Source organism: Vombatus ursinus, unplaced genomic scaffold (genome assembly GCF_900497805.2).
Source record: "Vombatus ursinus unplaced genomic scaffold, bare-nosed wombat genome assembly UNPS02009205.1, whole genome shotgun sequence".
In the NCBI taxonomy this organism is placed as follows: Eukaryota; Metazoa; Chordata; class Mammalia; order Diprotodontia; family Vombatidae; genus Vombatus; species Vombatus ursinus.
This window is the reverse complement of record NW_020948983.1, coordinates 54,459,368-54,485,003: the sequence shown is the minus strand read 5'-3', so window position 1 is coordinate 54,485,003 and position 25,636 is coordinate 54,459,368. Positions and strand designations below refer to the sequence as shown.

General features: G+C 43.5%; 1 protein-coding gene across 2 annotated transcripts in view; it reads left to right on the top strand.

Annotated features, from left to right (window-relative positions):
* RBPMS2 (RNA binding protein, mRNA processing factor 2) overlaps positions 1-25,636 on the top strand; it is a 62,464-nt gene that overhangs the window by 26,911 nt on the left and 9,917 nt on the right. For both annotated transcript variants that reach the window (XM_027852126.1, XM_027852125.1), the window contains exons 2-6: positions 14,017-14,094; positions 15,037-15,075; positions 15,942-16,004; positions 16,345-16,495; positions 17,948-18,096. In XM_027852126.1, the coding sequence (XP_027707927.1) occupies positions 14,017-14,094; positions 15,037-15,075; positions 15,942-16,004; positions 16,345-16,495; positions 17,948-18,096 (480 nt within the window). The remainder of the gene's footprint in view (positions 1-14,016; positions 14,095-15,036; positions 15,076-15,941; positions 16,005-16,344; positions 16,496-17,947; positions 18,097-25,636) is intronic.

The window sequence follows — 25,636 nt, the reverse complement described above, 5'->3', positions numbered from 1 at the left end:
GTGTGTGTGTGTGTGTGTGTGTGTGTGTGTGTGTGTGTGTGTGTGTGATATTGGGGAACGAAGTAGGATCAGCAAGGATTTAGATACTTGCTCACAGACAGGATTATATAAAATCGGTGCAGAAAGATGAGAATTTATTTCTGTATGCTTAACTGGGGGGTGTCTTTTGGAGGCCGAAGGAAGCAGTTAAGCATTTCCATCTCAGAAGAGGTTCCCTATAACAAACAAGAAAATGTGAGCAGGAGTGAATTCTAGGAAGCGCATGAAGGGTCCTGCCCTCTGTAGGGCTTACACTTTATCACAGCGATTTTATTCATATACTTATAATGAATACAAAGCAATACCTGCTAAGTCCACCCAGAGTGTGAGGTGGTCTCTAGAGGAGTGGGGGAAAGAGGAGGTCTTTCCTTATGAGGAGAGGGGAAATTGGGGAAGCCTTCCTGGAAGAGATGGCATTGGAGTTGGACTTTGGAAGATGGGTAAGAGGGGACAGGGGAGGAGGACATAGGGAATGTGTTGAACAGAGGCAGTCAACTAGCTTGGCAGAATAAATGTGTGAAAGTAAGAATCAAAATGTTCGCCAAAGGTTTAGATTTTTGGATAGCTGAGTTATAAAGGGTACAAGGAATCTTTGAGATCATCAAGGAGGACAGTAATGCCCTCAATATCTTTGGTTAAGACAGAAACCAATTAGGGCAGAGGAGGGAGAAAGCCTGACTTTTGTTGAATTTGCTCGTCAGGGGCCATTGATTCTAGCTGTCTCATTTTATAAATGAGGAAACTGAGGCAGAGATGTTAAGTGACTTGTTTAGGGTCTCACAGGTGGGATTTGAACTGAGATCTTCTCACTCTCTGTCTACTCTGCCATGCTAGCTCTTGAGGTCAGATTAAAAACTGACGGTATTATAGATTTAAATATAGAAGGGATCTTTGAAATAATCTAGTCCAGTCAAATCACAGATGAGAAGATCTTGGGTCTACTTGCCCAGGGTCACACGGGAAGTAGGCGAATGTGCCAGGATTTGAACCGTGTCCACTGGCTCCACATCATTCTTTTTTCTGCATGGGCAGAAACTCTGCCAGCCCACAGCACTAATGTTGGAAAGAACAGATGAAAATTGACCAGGACTAATGAGAAATGGCAAGTCTGGTTTCTCTGAAGTCACCGCTGCTGCTGACTCACCAGATGGCCTTGGGTGAGCAATTTCTCTTCAGTTTCCTCATCTGTAAGATAAAGCGTTAGACCAGCTCTCTGAGGACAGAGGACTATAGATTTAGAGGTGGAAGGGAACCTCGCAGCTAAGCAAGTTTGATGCTCTCATTTTACAGAAGAGGAAAATGAGGCTGTGAAGGGAGCTGAAAAGTATTGCCCAAATTCATAGTAAATAGCAGAGCCAGAATTCAAACCCAGGTCCTCAGACTTAAAATCCTTTCCGTTGTACTTCACTGCCTCTCAAGACAAGATTTCTTGAAACTCTCGATTTCCTGGGGCTGGAAGCCTTTCCCAGGGTGGAGAGTAGATGGAATCAGAAAACCCCAAGGTTATCGGTCCGTGCCTTTGGCTCCCTGCAGACAAGGATGGGTTCCAAACCAAACACACTTCTTCATAGGTACCAGTTTCTATCCTGTGCTATCCTCTGATGGGTCGCTTTCTGCCCATTGGAGGAATGGGTATGGCTCTTGGGATTTAAGGGAATCCCCTTGGACTTGGAATAGGGGAGTAATTTCTTTTAAATCCCAGCAGCCAAAAAATCCTTGTTCTTTTCTTGTTTCTTGTTTTGTATTATTTAGAAACTCAACCTCTAGTGGGAACCCATCAGTAAACATCTGAGTGCCTAGGCTGTTGTGGTTTGGTCGTTTGTCATGTCTGACTCGGCCTAGCCGAGTTCAAATTCAGCCTCAGACCAAACACTTGACACTTATTAGCTGTGTGACCCTGGGCAAGTCACTTAACCCTAATTGCCTGAAAGAAAAGAAAGAAAAAGTAGAATACCTATAATCCTTTCTCTTAATGAACTTAGAGTCTCCTTTCTTTTTTTTTTAAAGGTTACATGATAATTCTATTATATTTAAAAGGAATAGCAAATTGTACAATAGATTTGAAGTTTCATGTATAATCTTTTTTTAAAAAATTCTACTATGTTATGGAAATGCTTGTAATATTTCTTAAGTTCAGAATAAAATGATTTTTTTTGGTTTTATTTATTTATTTTTAGTTTCAACATTCATTTCTGTAAGATTTTGAGTTCCAAATTTTCTCCCCATCTCACCCCTACCCCTACCCCAAGACGACACGCATTCTGAATACCCCTTCCCTTTATCTGCCCTCCCTTCTATCACAGCCCCCCCCTTTGCTCTTATCTCCTTCCCCTTCTATTTTCCTGTAGGGCCGGATAGATTTCTATACCCCATTGCCTGTGTATCTTATTTCCCAGTTGCATGTAAAAAACAATTTTTACAGTTTTTTTTTCTTATCTTATTTATTTTTTAGGCAATTGGTGTTAAGTGACTTGCCCAGGGTCACACAGCTAGTAAGTGTCAAGAGTTTAGTCTAAGGCCAGTTAACATTTGTTTTTAAAGCTTTGGGTTCCAAATTCTCTCCTTGTTCCCTCCCCACCCACTCTCATTGAGATGGCAAGCAACTGGATACATGTGATACCTGTGTAGTCATATAAAACACTCCCATAGTAGACATGCTATGAAAAACTAAGTCTATTTCCCTTTATCCTATCCTGCCCCCCATTTATTCTGTTCTTTCTTTTGACCCTGTTCCTCCTCAGAAGGATTTGCTTCTGATTACTCCCTTTCCCAATCTGCCCTCCTCTCTATCATTCCCCTACTCTCTTGTCCCCTTCCCCTCCTATTTTCCTGTAGGGTAAGACAGATTTCCATACCCAATTGAGTGTCTCCTTTCAATAGGACAAAACATTACTGCCCATCAAAAGCTAACTTTGCAAGACCTTATATGGAAAGTGTCGGATGAGGTGCTCTGAGGGCTCCGAGGTGGCTGAGTGTTGTGGGCAGACTTCACTGGGAAGATGGTGCTTGAACAGGCCTTGAAGGATAGATATACTACAGATAGGCAGAGATAAGAGCAGGGGAGGGGGGAGGAAATGTGACTCCAGGTGAGAAAGCACCAGGAGATTGGGCGTGGTTTTATTTGGGAGGGGAAAGTGGTTTGAGAGTATCCATAACTAATGCAGCAGCAGGAGAGTGGCCTGGCCTAAACTACAGTCCCTTCATCTGTCAGTGGCCTGATGTTAACCATCCATTCTTTTAAAAGCTCTGGATGTCAGATTGGAGGCTGTCAGCCGTGATGTATGATGTAATAGAATATAATAGAAGCCAGGAATAGAAGGAATGCAAAGAAGCTTAGGAAGACTTAGAAGGGTGAAGTAAACAGAACCTGGAGAAGATAAACCACCATCATCATCGGACTCCCCACCTTCCTTTTCATTCTTATTTGATATTCTGCCCTTTCATGCACTTACTTGGCTTCTAGCACACTGGCCAGTTAACTCTCCTTATAGGTGACATCCGTCTGTCTCCCAGTTTGGTATCTTGATACAGGTGATTTCCCACATTTCCACGTCACTCATTTAGCCCGACCAGCAACTCATAGCTGTTCTCAGCTTCCTTCAATGCCCAGATAGCCCAGATCCCTCCTTGTTTGTGAAACCTGTCATTATATTCCTCCCCCTAACCCCCACGCCCAGTTATTACTTAACACATTTTCTCGAAATTAGTGTATTACTTTGTGTATGTTTTGTATTGACTTAATGGTATATGTGTATAATAAGAGTTCCTTAAGGCGAGGGACTATTTTTTGGGGAGGAGTGTTAAAAAATTACCTTTTACAGATGTTTTTTGTCTTCATTGATTTATTTTCAGGGTGGGAGGGGAAATCCTGCCTTTTGCAGATTGAACATTCATTTGTGATAAAGCAGAATCGTGTGTGACCCAGTGACCATATCTTACCATAGTGTTCTGACCTAATCCCACCTTGGCCTCAAGGAGGGAGAATATTACCTGTTCTCTGGGACCTTTATTCATTTTTCAGATTTCTTTTAGCACTCTTGATTTATGTTATTATAGATAAATCAATCTGGTCCTGCTTATTGCTTTTCTTTTCCTTTTTTTTTTTTTTTTGGTGAGGCAGTTGGGGTTAAGTGACTTGCCCAGGGTCACACAGCTAGTAAATGTTGTATGTTTGAGGCTGGATTTGAACTTGGGTCATCCTGACTCTAGGGCTGGTGTTCTATCCACTGTACCACCTAGCTGCCCCTTCCTTATTTCTAATGTATCTGTCCATACAAATTTTCTCATTATTTCAAGTTCTTTGTATTTATCGTGTCTTACTATACAATAACATTTGATTATATTCATACACTTTACCTTTTTAAAAAAGCCATCTCCCAGTTAATGGATACTCAGTTTGTTAAATCTGTTTGCTATTACAAAGAGTGCCACTACTAATATTTTGGTATGCATTAGGGCCTTTGTTTCTGTCTTTGATGTATTCGTCTAATATCTATATTGCTGGGTTGGACCAAATTACAATTCCATCAGCAGCATATCAGGATGCCAGTTTTCTTATGGTCTTTCAAGCATCGACGTATAGGAGCAGCTATGTGGTTCAGTGGATAGATTGCTGGAACTGGAGTCTGTAAGAACTGAGAATTCAAAATCCAGCTTCACTTACTTGCTATATGACCCTGGACGAGTCACTTAACCTCTCTTTGCCTCAGTTTCCTTATGTGTAAGATGGGGATAATAATAGCACCACACACACACACACACACACACACACACACACACACACACACCCAGGGTTGTTGTGAGGATCAAATGAGATAATTATTGTAAAGTGCTTAGCACAGTACTTGGCACATTGTAAGTGTTATATGAATTTAGCTATTATTATTGTTATCATCTTTGTCAATTTGCAGGAGGTGAGATGAAATATTTTTGACTTTGAGCTCTCATTGCCTTGCGTATAATAGGCCTTTAATAAAGGTGTGTTATATTCAGTTGGCCAATATTAGCTTTGTTGTTCAGTCCTTTTCTGTCATATCTGACTCTTCCTGACCCCATTTGGGGTTTTCTTGGTAGAGATATTGGAGTGGTTTGCCATTTCCTTCTCCAACTCATTTTACAGACGAGTAAACTGAGGCAAATGGGATTAAGTGACTTACCCAGGTTCACACAGTCCGTGTCTGAGGCCAGATTTGAACTCACGAAGATGAGTTTTCATGACTCCCTACCTGTCTTTTTGCACGATGGTGCCACCTAGCGGCCCTTCTTTACAGTGGCTACAATAACATTAATGACAATGCTAAAAGATCAGCGACATTCAGGTTAACTTGCAAAGATACTGGTCCTGGAGAAGATGAGCCATGTTTCCCACCTTGGCAGAGAAGTAGGAGACTACAGGTGTAGAATATTGTAGCTGCTGTCACATATGTCTGCTTAACCATTTTCCTTTGTCAGAGGGGAAAATTCAAGAAGTGGTGGAGTAGGAGGAGTAGATTTAGAAAAGACTGGGCATCACCTGAAAGGCATAACTAAAACATATCAAACTATATCTGTCCAGGTTCTTGCTGTCATCCTAACCCATTTCTCTTGCTCCATCTCTAGTGAAAAGAGATCCCATTATCCTAGGTAACTGTCCTGTATGGGGTCACTCAAAGGTGACCAGAGATGAGGGTGGGTAAGAAACTGTCCTGTGGAGAAAGATTAGGACTGCAACCCTTTGAAGGCTGCTTTAGACAGAGGCTCGAGTTTAGTCTTTTTACTGGTGTGCTATTTCCCCCCAGTATGGTTCAATTTAAATGGACTTACATACCTCCCAGCTAGCTTGCCTTTTTTTTTTTTTTTTTTTTTGCAAGGCAATGGGGTGAAGTGACTTGCCCAGGGTCACACAAGCTAGTAAGTGTCAAATGTCTGAGGCCATATTTGAATCCATGTCTTCCTGAATTGAGGGCCGGTACTCTATCTACTGCACTATGTAGCTGCCCCTTTCCCAGCTAGCTTTGTCTAGTCTTGGGTTACCATGCCTCCAAGTCATACTTTGCCCATATCCAGAGCCAAAAGGTCCTGCTTCCCTCCCACTCCCAGCCCCTCTCACTATTACCCTTAAGAAATTAAATCACCCCAGCTTGTATCGTTTGTGGCTGTTACGAGCCCCAGACTGGGAATCTGGAGACCTGGATTGATTCTGCTATTCAACAAGCCAAGTTAAGTGCTGGGTCTTAGTTTTGTTCATCTACAAAATATAGGTGACGATCTTTTATTGACACCAGGAAGCTGTAAGAAAATGCAATATGGAGTAGAAATAGCATCTAGAACTACAGCAGTGAGGCGGCGCAGGGGATGGATATAGTGTTGAACTTGGAGTAAGAAGTCCTGAGTTCAAATTCAGCCCCAGATACTTACTGGATGGCTCTGGGGTAAGTCAGTTAATCTCTCTGAGCCTCGTTTTTCTCCTCAGTAAAATGAGGATAATAATATACCTTTCTATGGTTGTTATTGGGATAAAATGAAATAATATTTGTAAAATGCTTTGCAAACGTTAAAAGTATTATATAAATTCTGACTAGTAGTAGTCGTAGTCATTGTCCTTGTCCTGGATTTGGGGCAGACTTATATATATATATTTTTTTTTTCATCATTGTTACTTCCTGTGACCCTAAGAGAATTCTCCTCTGAAACAAATAAGTCCATTCAAGCAAACCAATTCAACACAATGTTTCTGTCTGAAAATATAAACCTTATTCTGTACCTCTAGCCCACGCCTTCTCTGCTGAGAGATAGGAGGGCATGCTTCCTCTGTCCATTGCAAGTCATGATTGGAGGTTGCTTTAAGCAGAGTTATGAATGAATGAATGAATGAATGATAAAGCGTTTATTAAATACCAGATGCCAGGTCTTATGCTGATCATGAAGAACACAAGATTAAAGGGGAGTTGAAAGGGGATAGAGGTAGGGGGAGGTATGTATGAGGCAGCACACTAGACCTAAAGGGCCTGAAAAGAGTGGTGTAATAAATTGGATTTGAAAGAATGCTAGTACTCCCAAGTAAGAAAGTGAAATGGTTTGAATTGGGGGTATAACTGGAGGAGGGGGTCTTGAGGTACACCTTTGAGGGAATATTTAGAAGGGGGGTATATCCAAAGTTGGGGAAGGTTTGGCACTGAGCTTTCCTATTGTGACTTGTGTTGCTGAGACAAGACCATCTTTACTAGTCTGATATTAGTAATTATGCCCCCATCAGGAACTTGTTTTGGGTCAAAGAAAGATTGACACCTGAGGACTTGGAGATAAATGGTCTTCCTTTCCTAAAAGATCAAAATGGAAGTGGGAGGATTGTCTAGCCCTTGTGGGAAGAGGGGAGGGTATGACAAAGTCTGAGCTGGAAAGCTAGGGGGAGGGCCTCACTACCCCCAAGGGACAGTCGGGAAATGTTTTCTGTTTCTGAGAACTTGCTGTTCCAGGGTGACAGGGTAGGAGCTGTTTGGGGAAGAGTTTAAAATTAGCCAGAGTGAAGCAGAGGGCCGCATAGGGGGAGAAAGGGGGATGGGAAGAGAAATAACCCAAGCAGAGGGATTCCATGAAGCCTTTCTGGTTCTTGGTCTTTGCCTTATTGCTGATCAGACCTACTTCTTACCCTCCTACTGAGGCAGAGGGAGGAAGTAGAGGGAGAAAGGCATCTTTAACAATTCTATTCTAACCTAGGCCTAGCCCTCTCAATCATTGCATGTGGAAAGGAGAATTGGACCATCCCTATTAATTTTTTTTCTCAATTTCTCAGTTTACCATGGGAGGGACATGGCCACAACCAATGTCATTTGGTTGCCAAATAGAGCAATGAATGTTAGAAGGCAGAAACCCTGGGTTCTAATCCTGGTTCTTTTAATTAGTTCTGCAACTGAGCAAGTCATTTGGGCTTTCTGGGCACCACTTTTCCTGTTAGTAAAATGAAATTGATAATATCCATCATATTTAAGGTTAAGCTGAACGTAAAGCAACTCTGATAGAGTGCTATATAATATAAATATAAAATATATAATATAAACTTCATTCCAACTTCTGTTATTATTAGGATAAAATGGCAGCCTGGCATACTGGCATAGTGGATGGAGAGCAGCCTCCTAGTCAGGAAGACCTGGGTTCAGGTCCCTCTCTGATACATTTGACTTTTTTTTTGCTTTTGACCCTGAGCAAGTTGCCTAAGTTCTGAGTGATCAAGACCATTCTCTCAAGATTGGAAGTTGCAGAGAAGGGAATCAAACTTAGCACACAGTAGGTGCTTACATGCTTGTTGACTTGATCTGCATTGGTAGAGGGAATTTGCTCATTGGAAGTACCCTAGACCCATGATCTCGCAGCTTCAGTCTCTATGGTTATACTACTACCAAACTCTGCCCACCTCACAAAGGTGTCATAATTAAAATGAGTTATTTTAAAAGCCTTCTTACACATTTAAGAAAGCCATGTAACTTTGATCTGCCCTTACTCAGGGAGACACCAACCATGGCCTCACTCCTCTCCAAATACCACCCTTCTCTCTTCCAGTACACCTCCATCAGCTGGCCCATTGCTGACCTGAGTAGCATCTTACCTGAAGTTTATGTGCATTCAGGTTAGGCTGAAGGCTTCTTGGGGGCAGGAAACAAGTCCTGTTTGTCTTAATAGGTCAGTAGCTTTTCTAGAGTCTGACTAGGCAGTACACGTTCATGCTTTGAATGAATGAAGCAGTAAACTGGAATTGGGCTCCCAAGCCTCCTTTTGTTGTCTGGCAGCTCTGACGAGTTTCTGGGATATTTGGCAGTTCACCAGTGCTCACCCAGACCCTCCACATTGCTTTCCCATCCTGCCTGCCCTTAATAACCTGTACTTGTGGTTGGCGTTAGAGGCTGGAGTTTTGCTTGATCCCTTCAAGCATCAAGGAAAAAGTACAGAAAATAACCTACTAAAGACCTGGGCTGGTTCTGCCACAAACTAGCTGTGTGAGCTTGGAGATGTCATTTCCCCTGGGATTTTAGAGCTGAAAGAGAATGTGGAGGCCACTGCATTGATTAGGACGGGGTGATCAGGTCTTTGCCTCAGGGCACCAAAATTTGAGAGAGCTATGTTCCTTCAGCAAATAGAAACAATGGAGCTTAGCACCCATTAAACAAGAATAATTTCTTAAGTTTGGAAGCTACCAGTGGGTGGATATTTCATCTCCCTCCCCAGTCCCCAGCTCCAGGTGAGCGTTTATCAGACCCTGTCTTGTTACTTGCTTCCAGAGGTGTTTGGGGTTTTGTGGCCCCTTCTTTTCCTCCAGAACTTTGTTTTCTAGATAAGGATACAGGAGTTAAGAGAACCGAGTGACCAGGGTGGCACAGGGTGTAAGTGGCAGAATGGGCATCTGAATTGAAATCATCCACCTGAACAGCGCTGTTACTGTTCTCTCTCTGCCTTGGTTTCCTCATGTGTAAAGTGGAGCTGGACCAGTGCTCGGAGATCATTTCCAGCTCTCACATCCTGTGATTCCGGAGGGGCTTGTGTACACACCTGGGAGCCAGACAAGGGAAGATGGGGCGTGGATCAGGGGACGCTTTTAACTCGTGGTCCTCCTGGATAATTCACGCCCACTTTATTACCTTTCTGCCCGCACTGGAGTGAGACTGTGTGTCCTGGATGGTGAGAGGAACAGGCTGGTATTTACAGCAGAAAGGAGAAGATGCTGCAGGCAGTGGATGACGCTTTCTGTAAGCACTTAGAATGGTATCCCAAACTGGAAAATGACATGGACTTCTACAGTTGGTTTCTCAAACGTGGCTCACTTAGAATGGTACCCCAAACTGGAAAAGGACATGGACTTCTACAGTTGGTTTCTCAAACGTGGCTCACTATGCCGTTGGACCTAGGCAGAGATGACTCTTGGCAAAACCAAAGGTTTTCTTAGATGCCTGGTTCTTTTGTGCTTTATCAGTTACCTTAGAGGAGAGCAGTGCTATTGAATGATTAACCGTGACATCAGAGATCTACTATTTAATTTTAAAGGCAATGCTTAATCTGAAGGGATGATTTTAGGTGAAATGTCAGGCAGGTTTCTGGGTATTCTCAGGGGTGCCCTCAAACAGAGCCTTGTAGGCAAATACCTGCCTGTGAGGCTGGCTCTGGGTGTCTGCCTAGGACCTGAGGGTCTACAAGCATTTACTCCTGGGCTCTGACCCTGTGTGAAAGCTGCAACTATTCTTTTTTTTTTAATTAATTTATTTATTTGCAAATATTCTTTCTCTCAATGGTGCTCCTTCCAGTTTTGCTGTGGAGGCCTAGGAGGAGTTTGTAGGTCTTGTAATTGTTCTTTAAAAAAAAAAAAAACAAAAAACCCCTATTGCTTTTTTTTTTGTTGTTTTATCGCTACGATTTCCCAGTAGTCCTTATTGAAACAACGTAGCAGTAAGCAAAACAAACGGACACATTGGCCATGTCTATAATCAGTAAACATTTATTAGGCGCCTACTATGTTCGAGGCCCAGTGCTAAGCTCTGGAGATGCAAAGAAAGGCAGAGGATGGTCGCTGCTCGCCAGGAGCTCACAATGGAAGGGGAGAGAGAACAGTAAACATTCATGTACAAACAAGAAGTGTAGACTAAGGACAAATTGGGAATCGTCAGCAGAAGGAAGGCCCTTGAGTTATCAGGGATCAGGAGAGGGGCTTCCCATAGATGGTGGGATTTTAGCCAGAACCTGAAGGAAGCCAGGTGAAGGAGAATATTCCAGGAATGGAGGAGAGCCAAGGAAAACAGCCAGAGCTGGGAGACAAGGTCGCTGTGGCTGGATTGCAAAGTATGCGTCGTTCCCAGCCTGCAGTCTGTCCTGGTGAAGGGGCTATTTCTCAGTCCTCCGGAGTCATTTTTATTGACCGAGAGTTTTGACTGTGTGTGAGTATGTGAGCACGTGCTCCTTTCCATTATTGCCATAATTAAGTATATTGCTCTTGGTTCCACTTCATTGGGTCAGCCAGCAAGCATTTGTTCTTTGCTTACACTGTGCTAAACACTGCAGATACAAAGGCAGAAAGGGCTCCTGACCACAAAGAGCTCATGTTCTCTGGCCCCCAGCCACATGAGTTCCTTTCCCCGGTTCTTCATCCTTTGGATGGGAAGCTAGATGATGCAGTGGATAGAGCACCAGGCCTGAAATCAAGAAGACTCATCTTCCTGAGTTCAAATTTAACCTCAGACACTAGCTGTGGGACCCTGGACAAGTCACCTAACCCTGTTTGCCTCCAATTCCTCATCTGTAAAATGAGCTGGAGAAGGAAATGGCACACTCCTCCAGTATCTTTATCTTTACTAAAAAAACAAAGTTTGAGATTGCGGGGGATCAGATGGGTAGGGCTGTGGTTGGGAGGGAGAGAGAGAGATGAAGGGAGGAAGGAGTAAAACCTTGTGGCAACTTCCCAGTGACCTAGGCATGGCATTCCTCTTTACTTATTTGTAACAGCACAGAGTGTTATTAAGGGTGCAGGTAGCCAGTCTCTGTGGTACCCAAATTACTCTACCATAGGACATGTTTCCCACCCTATCAAAAGGAGAGGGTAGGGGCAGCTAGGTGGCGCAGTGGATAGAGCACTGGCCCTGGAGTCAGGAGGACCTGAGTTCAAATGTCACCTCAGACACATTACACTCAGTAGCTGTGTGACCCTGAGCAAGTCACTTAACCCCATTGCCTAGCTTAAAAAAATAAAAAAAGGGAGGGGGTGTAGAACAGAAGTGGTCACAGCTGTCTGAAGAAGTGAGGTCGTGGGGGACAGAAATGTTTTTTACTTCACGCTAAAGACGAGGAATATAATGATTGATCAGAAGAGCAGTCCAAGCATATGAACTTAATTTTCTAGTGGAGTGTCATACTTTTTAGTGACTGAGAGTCACAAATCCTACCTCAGACTCTTAATAGCTATGTGAGCTTAGTGGCATGGTGCATAGAGCACTGGGCTTAGAATCAGGAAGACCTGAGTTTTAAATCCTGCTTCCAGTATTTATGAGCTGGGTAACCTTGGCTACTACCACACAGTATTGTTGTGAAGATGAGATACCATGGAAAGCTCTTTGTAAACCTTAAAGCTTTATATAAATGCCATTATGATGATGATAATGAGACTGTTCTCTGAGTAACTGCTGAGCTGGTCTTAATTCTTTGATAAAAGGCAGCATAGGATCTAGTGTAGCATTTAAAAATCCACGTTCTGTGAAGCCTTGGAGTTTCTCAGAGCAGTCCAGCAGGGTTCTAGAGGAGAATAGTTATAATGGTGAAAGACCTCAGGCAGCAGACTGGCCTTCTTGGCTGTCTTCTCTGTCAGGGAATGCAGAGGACTGTTGGGGATTGGTTAAAATATATCGTGTGACCCCAAAGTTGATTTATGATTGAATATTCAGTAATAACTGACTCGATTGATTTATCAGTTGTTTTGGCCACTAAAAATTTAAAATGATTGGTGGCTGTTCATATTCTTGGGATTAAAAAAAACATTTATAGTAAAATGGGGGAGTTTAAAGAGAGATAAAAGCAGAAATGGTAATGACTGACTAGACATAAGCTTCCATAACCTAGTTTAATTACCAAACCTCCAATGCAGAAGGAATGCAAGTATGGCAATAATTGTGTCCATTTTGGGTTTACTTTTAGTGATCTTGATGTTCCACAGTCTTGTTATAAGGACTGGTTTGATGGGAAGGGGAGGGAGCAGGGAAATGAAGAAGTGATGTAAAAACAGAGGATAACAATAGGGAAAAAAAAGAGAAGGGTTGAAAGATGGGCGTCCTTTATATACCAAAATATTCACAACAACACTTTGCAGTAGCAGAAAATGGATATGGAGTGGGTACTTACCGCTTGAGGAATGACTGAATAAATTGTGATGTGTATGAATGTGATGGGACGTTATTGTGCTATAAGAAATGACTATGAATTCAGAGAAACATGGGGCAACTTACATGATATGTTACATGGGAAGGAAAATAGAGCAGTATACGTGATGACTTTTTGGTCAGTCATTTTCAGTCGTGTCCAGCTCTCCATGACCCCAGTTGGCATTTCCTAGCAAAGGTACTGGAGTGATTTGCCCTTTCCTCTTCCAGCTTATTTTACAGATGAGGAAACTGAGGCAAGCAGGGTTAAGTGACTTGCACAGCGTCACATAGTGTCCATAGCCAGATTTGAGCTCAGGAAGATGAGTCTTTCTGACTCCAGACCTGGCACTGCACCACCTAGTTGCCTAGTAGTTAAGAGAACACTGGTAACTTTGGAGAGAGGGTTTCAGATTATAGACTATAGGTATAGCATGTTGCAAACACCATCAAATGCAGTTGCTGTATTTTTTTCAAGTTAATGTTTTATCAATGTCTTATTTTTGTCCATTGTTTCCTGCTATATCACCAGCACCCCGGTGAGGGTTTTCTTATAATTAAGAAAAAAACAACAAACTTGCGTCAGTTGGTTTTGTTTAATCAACAAGCATTTCGTAAATGCCTTCTACATGCTAGATGCTGGAAATGTAAAGACAAAAATGAAATGGGCCTTGCCCTCAAGGAAGTTGACCATTTTTCTTGGTTACAAGGGAGGATTTGTATGTTGGGTATATCAGGAAACGAATGACGTTTAAAAAAAAAAAAGCCCAAAGCCATCAATAAAACTAAAAATAAAGTGAAATTTTATGACATGGAAAAAGAAAAGTTCTGCAAGCCTAGAAATCTGTATTCTTAAACCTAGCTCTACCACTAACTTGTTACAGGAGTCATTTAACCCTTTAGATTCAGTCTCTTCATCCGTAAAAATGAGAATACTAATTGTTTACCTTGCAGAATAAAATTAAATCCATTTCCTTTGCCTAAGGTGGGAATTCCTTTCCTCTGTGACTCTCCCTACTTCCTGGCAGCAGCCAAGAATAGGGTCTAAGCAACCTGGCATACTTCCCTACCCTGTCCAACCCCTAATGCTTAGTGATGATTCTTCTACCTCTAGGTCCGGACACTGTTTGTCAGTGGCCTCCCTGTAGACATCAAACCACGGGAACTCTATCTTCTCTTCCGGCCGTTTAAGGTAAGTCCATGCACCTGAACCAAGCTTTATCTGTCTTAAGTACTAAAAGAGAAAAAATGCTTTACTAGATTATACCAGTGGGAGAACTCAAAGAAGGTAATAGCATCATTGAAATTTAAGAATGAGAGATACACACAGAGTTAAAATGGAGGGTTGCAGTATGAGCAAATAAGTCATTTTGACTATTATAAGTACCTAAATTAACTATAAAGGACACATGAAGAAAGATGCTATCTGCATCCAGAGAAAGAAGTGATAAATATAACTAATAAAAAGAAGTATGTGTGCAATAATTTTATACACATCCACATACACACACATTCCTTTTTGTGTCTAATGGTAGCCATGGGGGGGAGGGGGAGGAAAAGAAGAAAGAAAGAAATTTACATACTAATTTTATTATATATTTAAAAGGAATAGCAAATCGTATGTAATAGACTTGCAGTTTCATGTACAATCATCTTTTTTATTATACTATATTATGGAAATGCTTGTTTTATTCCATATGTTAAAAATAAAATTAAAAATTTAGAAAAAATAGAAATAAATTTTGGGGAAAAGAAACAGGGTGGGGTAGTAGAGAGATGTTGGTCTTTATTCCTGCCTTGCCATTAACTTTCTACTTTGGTTTGGCTAATTTATTCCACTTTTGTAGGCCTCAGTTTCCCCCCAAACAGCCAAAATGGTATAATAGAATGTTTGAGTAGTTTGGGTTGTTTCAGCAGTTCTGAAGAAAATAAAGTCACTGCATGGTGGGGAAGTTCAGGAAGGCTGCCCGAAGAGGCGGGCCTTCAAACATGAGTGGGATTAGGTAAGCAGAAGTTATTGGGATAGCCATCTAATTTGGGAAGATGGGAAGAGCATGAGGAAGAGCTTGTGGCCTCTTGTTAATGATTGTGGGGGGGGATGAACTCGGATCTCAGTCCTTGTTTCTCTCCACAGGGGTATGAAGGGTCACTGATCAAACTCACATCTAAACAGGTATCTCTGTCTGTCCTGGCTCCACCCCCATCCTCCTGCCCAGCAGCCTTTAACTCTGTTCAGAACTTGGATCCCGTCTCCCCTTTGCTGGCAAGGTCCGAGTGTTGAATTTAAAAGACTGTCCCACATGCCCACCCAACTTTGGAGCAGTCCTCCATCCTGGGCTGACATGAGTAAGAAGAGGAAGTCCTAGTTTCTTGCGTTCCCTCCCATCAACCAGAGGCCCCTTTTCCTTCAGCTAGTCAGATCCCCAGCCCCTCAGTATGGACTGTGCGAGGCAGACTAAGAGAAAGATCTCTACTTCTCAGTTCTCAAAGCAGTAGCTCTCAGCTCCTAGTGCTTGAGGGTGGGGGATGGGGGGTATATCCCCTCCCCCTCACTTCTGTGAACTGCTTCCTTCTTCACCCCTGCCCTCCTGCTGACCAGAGTTTCTCCTCCTGGCAACCAGAGTTGCCTCCTGTCAGAGGCAGATGTCTAATAAACTCCCTCACGATAACCATTTCATACATTCCTCTCCCAAGAGAATCTTCAGGGAGAGGGTAATTGCTAACACAAAGGAGAATGAAACTCAAGTGGAGGAATTTCAGGCACCTCCTTGGAAGGGATTTTTAGGCACCCCTAAAATCTTTAGAAGACCACTTCCAAGTAAAGCTGACTGGCAGGGACTCTGGGCCCTGTGCATCAAAATGAGGAGGGAGTCTGAGGGTCGTGATTAAAGGACTAGTAGGAGACAGGACTGGCCTTCCCCTCTTTTTCCTTTGTAAGAGTGGTACCATTGCTCCCTTTGGAATGAGGGTGTTCTGCAGGGCTGGGGACCATACAGAGTATGTATGTGGTTGTGAAATTGAAGGGCATTTTTTTTCCAGCCTGTAGGTTTTGTGACTTTTGACAGCCGTGCTGGGGCAGAAGCAGCCAAAAATGCATTGAATGTGAGTAGCCAAAGATATGGTCCCAGAGAAAAAGGACTCGCTTGCTGCCCAACCCCCCTTTCCCTGCTTCCAGCCCTTAGAATACATATGCACGAGCACTGAGGTGCACCTTCAAGAACTAGCCTTAAGCAGCTGCCTCGGATACCTCCATTATCCTCATCTGCCCAAGATTCAGTGGAGGCCAAATGATCACCTATGGAATCTGGGGGGTAGTGTTAGTAAGGTTAGAGTCCCAGAGGGAAAATAACTTGTGCTCACTCTCCTGGGTACTCTTTCTGCCCTGCTCTGGGCCAGCAAGCTGGGTATCCCAGGGTGATATAGTCACTTATTCATCCCACAGGGTATTCGTTTTGACCCCGAGAATCCACAAACCTTAAGGTTAGAGTTTGCCAAGGCCAACACGAAAATGGCAAAGAGCAAACTGATGGCAACACCAAATCCCAGCAGCATCCACCCCGCCCTGGGCGCACACTTCATTGCACGGGATCCCTGTAAGTATGGCCGAAGGCCACTCACTTTCTTGTCTCGTCTTCGTGGGCACCTACCTCACCCACCCCAGAACAAGCCAGAGGAGATGTCCCGGGTCGGGGTTTGGGGATGTGGCAGATGTGTCAGAAGGGCTTTCAGTCTAGTGTAGTTACAGCCAGAGCTGTGATGAAGAATTTTGGTGCCTAGAGCAAGTAGTGCACATAGTCTTTGGGGGAGGAGATCCCTGAGCGTTAGCTGTGGCTGAAGCAGCCCCCTTAAGGATTGGGAGAAGCAGCATCGTCTCGTTTGCTCTTCTAACTTACTAGTCTTATTAAGACTAGATATACTAAGAAGCCCTTTAAATTTGGGGCAAAATCATCATTTTTTTTTTTTTTAAGGCAGTTGGGGTTAAGTGACTTGCCCAGGATCACACAGCTAGTACATGTCAAGTGTTTGGTCTGAGGCCGGATTTGAACTCAGGTCCTCCTCACTCCAGGGCTGGTGCTCTATACACTGCGCCACCCAGCTGCCCCAGGGTAAAATCTTGATAGTTATATCCTAGTTATGGCTCTGCCTTCCCATTGCTGAGTGCCCAAATAAATAGTTGGTTTCTTTTTTTTGTTTTTCTCTTTCCTTGGTTGGTCATTCTGCCCTGAGTAATATATGAGGCTCTAGATTAGACTCTGGGCAGCTAATTGGTGCAGTGGATAGATCTCCGGGTCTGGAGTCAGACTCATCTTCCTGAGTTCAAACCTGGCCTCAGATGCTTCCCAGGTGTGTGACCCTGGGCAAGTCACTTTACCCTGTTTGCCTCAGTTTCCTCATCTTTTTGAGCTGGAGAAGGAAATGGCAAACCACTCCCGTATCTCTGCCAAGAAAACTCCAAACTGGGGCAGCTAGGTGGCGCAGTGGATAGAGTGCCAGCCCTGGAGTGAGGAGAACCTGAGTTCAAATCCGGTCTCAGACCAGACACTTAACACTTGCTAGCAGTGTGACCCTGGGCAAGTCACTTAACCCCAGTGGCCTAGCCAAAAAAAAAGAAAAAGAAAAAAGGAAAAAAAAACCCAAATGGGGTCATGAAGAGTCAGATACAACTAAACAACAAGAACATTAGACTCTGGACCTTTAGCCCACTTATCCAGAGGGTGGGGAAAGAATGAGTCTTTGGGCTCAAGTCTGTCTGACCTCTTCCATTAAGTCTCCCTTGACTGTTCTTAAATGGGATATACCTGGGATTTGAAAACTTCTCAGTTAACCTCTCTGCTAGAAAAGTACAGGTCAATCAGACATATGCCCCATTGCCTTCTGGGGGAAACTGAGAATTCAGTGTTAAACCTGCAATTAGGTGAGATTTAGTTCTCTAAAGGACCACATTGAAGAGTAGGAGGGAAACCTTACTGTCCCCTGGGACCCAGTAAGAAAAGAAGACAATAAAGTATGGGGGTGGGATGTGGGATGGTCTGTCTCTCGTCTAGATGACCTGACAGGAGCTGCTCTGATCCCCGCTTCCCCGGAGGCCTGGGCCCCTTACCCATTGTACACTACGGAGCTGACCCCTGCCATCCCACATGCTGCATTCACCTACCCAGCTGCTGCTGCTGCCGCTGCTGCCCTACATGCTCAGGTAAGGCCCTCCCCTGGGGAAGGGACGGTCACCTAATATCACCTAATGGGAAAAAGATTGGGCTAACGGCTGTGGATTAGCAAAACCACTGTGATCGTATGAGTCTCCCTTCCATCAAGGTTGGGTTGTCTCTCTCATACTTTCTCTTACACACACGCACACACACATGCATGCACACATTCACATCGAGGGCTAGCTGGCAGTCTGGATTTTCCTGAAGCTTGGTTATAGAGACAACACTTCCCTAGAGCCCCTAGTGCAACTGGGGAGGATACATAGATGAGAGAGAGGGCCCTCCTTAATTCTTTCTTTGGAGACCAGCTCCAAAGTCTGTTGTAGATAAGACTATGCTGTGCCATGATTAGTCCTTTAAAAAAAGATGTTTTGGGCATATTCTGGGTTATACTAGATGATGTTATATCTGTAGTATGCAATGGATTAGCCTCAGCGCGTATGGTTTTGGAATTAGAAGTATATGGAAGATAAAGGAGCGGGGAGTAAATTTTGGGGACAGGTGAAATAAATCTTCAAAGGTTTCTGGGAATTGAAGCTAGTAATGGCTAAGGAGGTCATCTGTGGGCATCGTTCCCCTGACCTCTGACTCTTCCACTGGGCTCAGGAAATTTTGGCTTAAAGAGAGTTGTTATGGTAGAAAGAAAGTTGAGGACTTAGATTCTAGTCCCAGCCTCGTCACTAAAAAGTGGTATGACGTTGAATGTCTTCATTTCTGTGAGCCGAAGTTACTTCTCTTATAAAATGAAGACGTTGAACTTGAACTCTGAAGTCCCTTCAGCCCTAACATTTTGACTTAATTCAGCAGACAGTTATTAAATATTTATTTTATATACAATACTGTGGTAGGCACCGAGGATACAAGACAGAATGCTTGCCCTTTGAAGTGTCCTGTACTGGGGTATACAACATGTGCTGCCAGTGATGCAGGAGGGACCCATGAGAAGCCCCCTATCCAACATGGCGTCCAAGCCCTGAAGGAAGCGAAGGATTTCAAGAGACAGAAATGAGGAGGGAGAGAGAGAGAGAGAGAGAGAGAGAGAGAGAGAGAGAGAAAGAACTCGAGAGCATCCCAGGCATGGGGGAGTAATCGGTCACCTGTGCAGAGGCACAGATGAGGACTGTTGGAATGTCATGTATGAGGAGCAGCTAGTACTCTAGTTTGGCTACAGAGAGTATGGAAGGAAAAATGGGATGTGGCACTAGGAAGGTAGGGTAGAGCCACATCGTGGAGGGCTTTGAATGATAAACTGAGGATTTTGTATTTTGTACTGAAGGCCTTAGAAGATTTTTGAGTAGGGGAGCAGCATGGGTAGCTAGGTGGTGCAGTGGGTAGATCTCTACCTCATCTTCCTAACTTCAGATTCTGCCTCAGACACTTACTAGCCGTGTGACCCTGAGCAAGTCACTTAACCGCGTTTGCCTCAGTTTCTTCATCTGTCCAATGAGCTGGAGAAAGAAATGGCAAAGCGTTCCAGTATCTCTGCCAAGAAAACCCCAAATGAGGTCACGAAGAGTCAGATGTGGCTGAAACAACTGAACAAGAAGAGGAGCTGCATGTTCATATCTGTTTTTACGTGATTAGTTTTCAAAGCTATGTAGAGGATATTTTGAAGAGGGAGAGGCATCAGACTGGAGACAGACCATTTAGCAGACTGATGAAATGGGCAACTTCCTCATCAGGGATGGATTGGCTGGAGTTGGATACCGTTTCTTTCCTAACCACCACCCTTCCCCCTGATACCTGGTGGGTGCAGAAATTCCTAAGGTGGTATGGATGAGAAATGCTGAGAAGTGGTGAGAAGTGTGTGTTTGCTCTGCTTAATCGATACTCTCCTTCAGAGCGAGCTTCTGAGGGCTGGTGATAAAATCCCCCCTCATTCTTTAGAATCCTATATGGAATTTAGGGAAGGGAACTCATATGTTATCTAGTCTAGTGGAGTCAAACTCGGATAGGAGCAGGAGCCACTTAACCATACCTAACGATCCCTATGGCTGCATATTGACTTAGAAAACCATATATTAGCATTATCTATATTGTGATGTATTTCTATTTATTTTGTTAAACATTTCCCAGTTACATTTTAGCATGATTTGGGCTGCATTCAGCAGTGTTGTGGTGCATGTTTGACACTTCTGATCTGGCCTACCACCTGTCTTACAGATAAGGAAACTGAGGCCCTGAGGAGTCGGGTTATATCACATAAAATAAGTAGGAGAGCTGGGATTCAAACTCAGGTCCTTCGACTCCAAATTCAGTGCTCCTCCTTCCCGGTTGCACCTTGCTTACATGTCCTCCATGGCTAACCTAGGCCTCTGGTCTGGTCTGTACTGGCGTCCCCATCCCTCCATACTTGGGTGGTAACTCTGTGCACTGAGGCCTCATAAGCTTTCTCTCCCATCTGTGCCCTCTGCTCTCAGGCCTGGCTGTTACCTATATCCTCGGCAGTTACAACCTAGGCAGCAAATAGCTTACCAATAAAACCTGTGTAGTTAAACATTACTCTCCTCTCCAAGGGTAATTTGGGGGGTGCATCCACTGAACCACAGAGCATGAATTCCCATGAGCACAGAATCATGAATTCCCATGTCCTCTTCAACCTGAGATGTCTGCCTCAAGTCCCTTCTGCAGGACTCCCACCTCGGAGTGAGATGGACTTATAACCCAGCTGAGGTTATAATGCTGTCTGGATTATTTTAAAACCTGGACCTTGGGCCTAGGAAGAGCCATTGCCGCTCTGAGGAGGCCCTTTTAAAACAGTGAAAAGTTTGGGCATCGATTATCTATTATCCTGTCATCTATGATGACAGGAGCTGGAGGCCAGAAGTCAACAGACCTGGGTTCTGGTCTCAACACTAACCAGCCGCATGACTTTAGGCAGATCATTAAACCCTTCTGAGCTGGGTTTCTTCAGCTGTGTAATTGACTCTTAGGACTAAATGAGGTAATAAATGTACAATACTTGTTTCTTTTTTAAGAGGTGTTTAAAAGTGCCAGGTGGGAGGACAATTATTTTCCCTTTCATCTAGGGAGACAGCAGGACTGAATTTGGAGTTTAACGGGACCGAAGTTGGAATCCCAGGTCTTTGATTTACTACCTGTGTAATCAATCACTGCCTCAGTTTCCTCTTCTTTAAAATGAGAAGGTTGGATTAGAGTACCTCTGAGGCCCCATTCCAACTCGTGGTTGTTTGAGCTTACATCTACCTGGACATCTCAGTGTCTCCCTTATTCCTAGGGGCCCCTTCTCAGACTGGGGAGAAGAGCTTTTCCTTTTGTCTCTTCTCTCCTAATACCTGTGGGCTTATCATCCCCACTGGGACTGTCAGCATGGGCTGCCTTGAAGATTGGGGGTAGAGTAGGCCATTGAGCTTGGGTGTCTTGGTGGAAGGGAGCTTCTCGGCTTAGAAGATACACACCAGGGGAAGTAACCAAGGGCTTTTCAAGGGCTCAGTGTCCAAGGAGATGACCTTTCGAGAGAGCCCAGCAGCTGCAAATGAAGTGTCATGGCTAGCCCCACCCAGTTGCACAGAGAATTAGGTGACCTGCCTGTGTCTCTGGGTTCTTCTAGTCTAGGTGTAGAAGTCTGTTTCCCAGGCTCCACTACACACACACACACACACACACACACACACACACACTCTCACACTCTTACACGCTTGCCTCACACTCAACACACTCAAACACACACACTGCTCTTTCCTCAGTTTTAGTATTCCATCTTAGCTGTATCTGTTCAGTAATTTTTTTTGTCAGTGCTGGAAAATAGGATCTTTTTATTGTCTTCTAGCTCTTTATTACGAAGTCAGGAATATTATTTCTGGAGGTTTTAACACATTCTGTGACTTTATTGAAGTTTTTGTTGTTGATTTCCCTTGAGTTCTCTATGTATGTGACTATATTTGCAAAGTATATTTTATTCTCTTTCCAGTGTTTAATCCATTTAATATAGTTTTTCTTATCCTTTTGCAGTTTCATTTTTAATATTGTGTCAGAGAAGTAGGGAAAGTAGTCATGACTGAACAGGACTGCCTCCTTGGGTGGTTCTTCATTGAAAATAATGTTTAGCCTTGTCTTTCTTGATTGAAAAAGCCAAATTTGTTATGCTTTGTGGGGTAGCCTCCCAGTTGCCCAGGCATCCTTCCCCCTTCTGTCCCATTTTTCAGGTCATGATTGGCACTCTGGAGCTTTAAACGTCATCCAGACTAGAGATCCTGCCTTTCTCTTAAAATAAAATGTTTTTTGATGCTTTTTTTCTTTTATCGCTGTCATTTCCCAATGAGCCCTCATCTCCATATTTAAGCATAATGAAACAACATAATGGTATTCCAACATATACTTCATTCCACACCTGTTATCCATCACCTGTCTCCTCCAAGAGGAGGAAATAAATTTTTTTGTTTGTTTTACATTTCCCATTGCATCCTTCTGGAGAGCCATCCCTTATAATAAAGATAGTAACTGGACCTGTGATCTTATTGGTATAGACAATTCCTGGATGAGTCGGCTCATAGAATTAGAGAGTTGTCTGCAGCACTGAGAGGTTAAGTCTGCTCTGGTTCACCCAACCTATATGTATTAAAGGCAGAACTTGAACTCGGGGCTTCTAGGCTCTGAGGCCCACTTTCTATCTACAGTGTCTTCCAAAAAAAGAAAAGTTTAGCAAAAGACAAGTCTGCCATATATACTATACTATCCCCATGATTCCTTACTTTGTCAACGAATCTGGGGAGGAGAGAAGGGAGGAAGTATCTTATCATATCTCTTCTTGGAGCCAAGCATGATCATTATCATTTGAAGCATTTGGTTTTGATTTTGTTATTTTTGTTTAGGTTGTTGTAGTCATTCTGTATATCCTTTTCCTCCCTCTGCTTTCTTCACTTTTTATCCATTCGTACGTGTCTTCTCATGCTTCTCTGTAGTCATTTTTTTTTTTTTTACAGCAGAATCACATTGCATTACTTCACATACAGTATGTTTAACCATCTAGTTGATGGGCATACCCTTCGTCTCCAGTTTTCTGTAACCACAAAAAACACTGCTGTAAAAACTTTGGTTTTATGGGGCCTTTCTTTTTGTCCTTGACCTGTCGTGAATTCCCTGGAAGTCATAATGGATCATTGCATTAATGTCTTTCTATTTTTTCCCCTTTACATCATTGTGTTCATGGTGTAGACTCTTTTTTTCCATGTAATGATGTAATTTCTATTTTTTTCCCCTTTACATTATTGTATTCATGGTGTTTCCTTTATCCCTCTTCAGTTCTTTTGGGTCCTCCTTTCATTCAGGGTCCTTGCCAGCAGAGTTGGGAAGTAGCTTTGTTTTGTGTTCCTCCTTATCCCAATTAAACTGCAAACTTTTTAAATTCTGAGGTGACCGTGTTAATGTTCCTTGTTGGGTCTGGTCTGCCTCCTTCCCCAGGGAGGGCTCTGGTCTTCACTAATAATAATAATGATAAGAGCTAATATTTATACAGTGCCTACTATGTGCAAAGCATTGTGCTAAGTGCCTTACAAATCTTATCTCATTTAATCCTCACAACAACCCTGGGAGGTAGATGCTATTATTATCCCTATTCTATAGCTGAGGAAATTAAGACAGACAGAGGTAAATGACTTGCCAAAGGTCACACATCTGGTAGTGTCTGAGGATGGATTTGAACTCGGGTCTCCTGACTCTAGCACTTTATCCTCTATGCTACCTAGATGCCTCTTCTCTATCCTGGCCCAGGGGGTCTGAGGCTGGAGTCTTCTTTTCCTTAGTGCTCTGAGCTAGGATAAGAGAAAAGGGTATGAGAGATACACGAGTGACTACAAAGCATTCTTCCCAGGCCTCTGCCTACTTGTGCAAGCCTGGATGAGCCATCGTAGAAGGCCGTCCAATCCCAGACTTTCAGATTTGGGATTGAGGATTCCTCCAGCCTGTATGTGATGTACCGAGGAAGTCACCCTTCATAGACTGGAGGGAAGGGGAAGGGAGAAAGCACAGACTATTGCTTTCAAGGCAGCTTGAGCTGGGTTCTAGGCTTGGTTCTAGTTCTATAATTAGTTATAAGTTCTTGGATAAATCATTATCCCTCTCTGGGGTCCAGCTCGAACCCACAACTCTGTGGGCTTCTAGTATCATCCTCTGTAAAATGAAGAGGTTAAACCAAGTTATCTCTGACACTGGTTCTTGATTCTTCTCTTCACCTCCCCAACCCCGAGGGAACCAAAGACATCTCCATGGTCCTGGAGGTACCCCAGTTTGTGGTGCTGGAACACATTTCTCAAGGGACTCCTTTGCCTACTGTCAGGGGCTACCCAGGGAAGGAGGCTGAAGTAGGAGATGGCTACCACAGGGAGTTTTTTTGAGTGCTCCCCAGGCTGGGTAAAGAAGAGGCTTTCCTGATTTGGCTGCAGCCTCTGTTTTCATTGTGCATCCACTTCTTGTGAAACCGACTCTGGCATCCAATCCCTGCTTCCAGCTGAGATGGTTCCCCAGGGTCAAGGGGCATCCCGTAGCTCAGCGAAGGGGGAGGGGGTAGAGTTTCTTCTTCCCACACAGCTGTCAGGATGGGAAGGAACAGATTCCAGATGTTGGGACGGGGGTGGAAGTAAGGATGGAAAATAGAGGATAAGGGTGAGAAGTAGGGAAAAGTCTCCGGAGTATTGGGGTTAGGATTGTGTGGTTGGCCTGTCTGGCATGAGCGAGGGTTTTCTGCCTGTGGTTCTGGGACTTCATGGACGTAGGGTAGTTTCCTGGGCCCAGCTATAGGCCTGCCCAAGTAAGACAACTGCCATGTCTGGAGGCAGGCAGTCCTTGTGAAGGGCCTGGGCTCCCCATGGTGAATTAGGTACTTAGAGCCACACCTGTGGCTGATGGGTCCTCAGGTGGCACAGGAAGACTTCAGTGGGCAGGGTGAGAATTCTGAAAGACTGGCCTTCTTTGGTTTTTGGTTTTTGTTTTAGCATTTTAAGAATTCTATACTTATCAAACACCAAATGAAATGCTCATTTCCATACATATTGTTGAAATGACAAGGGAGATTGTATATGAAACTGTGAATCTGTTCTATAGGGTTTGCTTTTCAAGTATACAATAAATTCACCATGTAACTTTAAAAGATGTCATGCTCACCTGTGATTCCTTCTGACCTTTCATTTTTACACACACACACCCCTTGGGGGGGAACCCCCTAGCTTCCCTCTTTTACAAATCACTGAATAGAAAAGTGAATATCTTATCATAAATACAGTAAAAAAAAAAAACAAAAAACCCCAAATTCCCACATTGGCTATGTCAAAAATTGTATGTCTAATTCTGCATTTTAAGTCTGTCGTTCTGTCAGGCAGACAACGTATTTCCTCCCTGGTACTCTGAAATGGGGTTGGGTCATTACACCGATCAGAGTTCTTAAGTCTTTCAAAGTTGTTTGTCTTTACGATAATAAATATCTAGTATTTGTTATTGTATAAATGGTTCTTCTGACTTCACTCTGCATTAGTTCATGTAAGCCCTCTCAGGTTCCTCTGAAACTGTCCACTT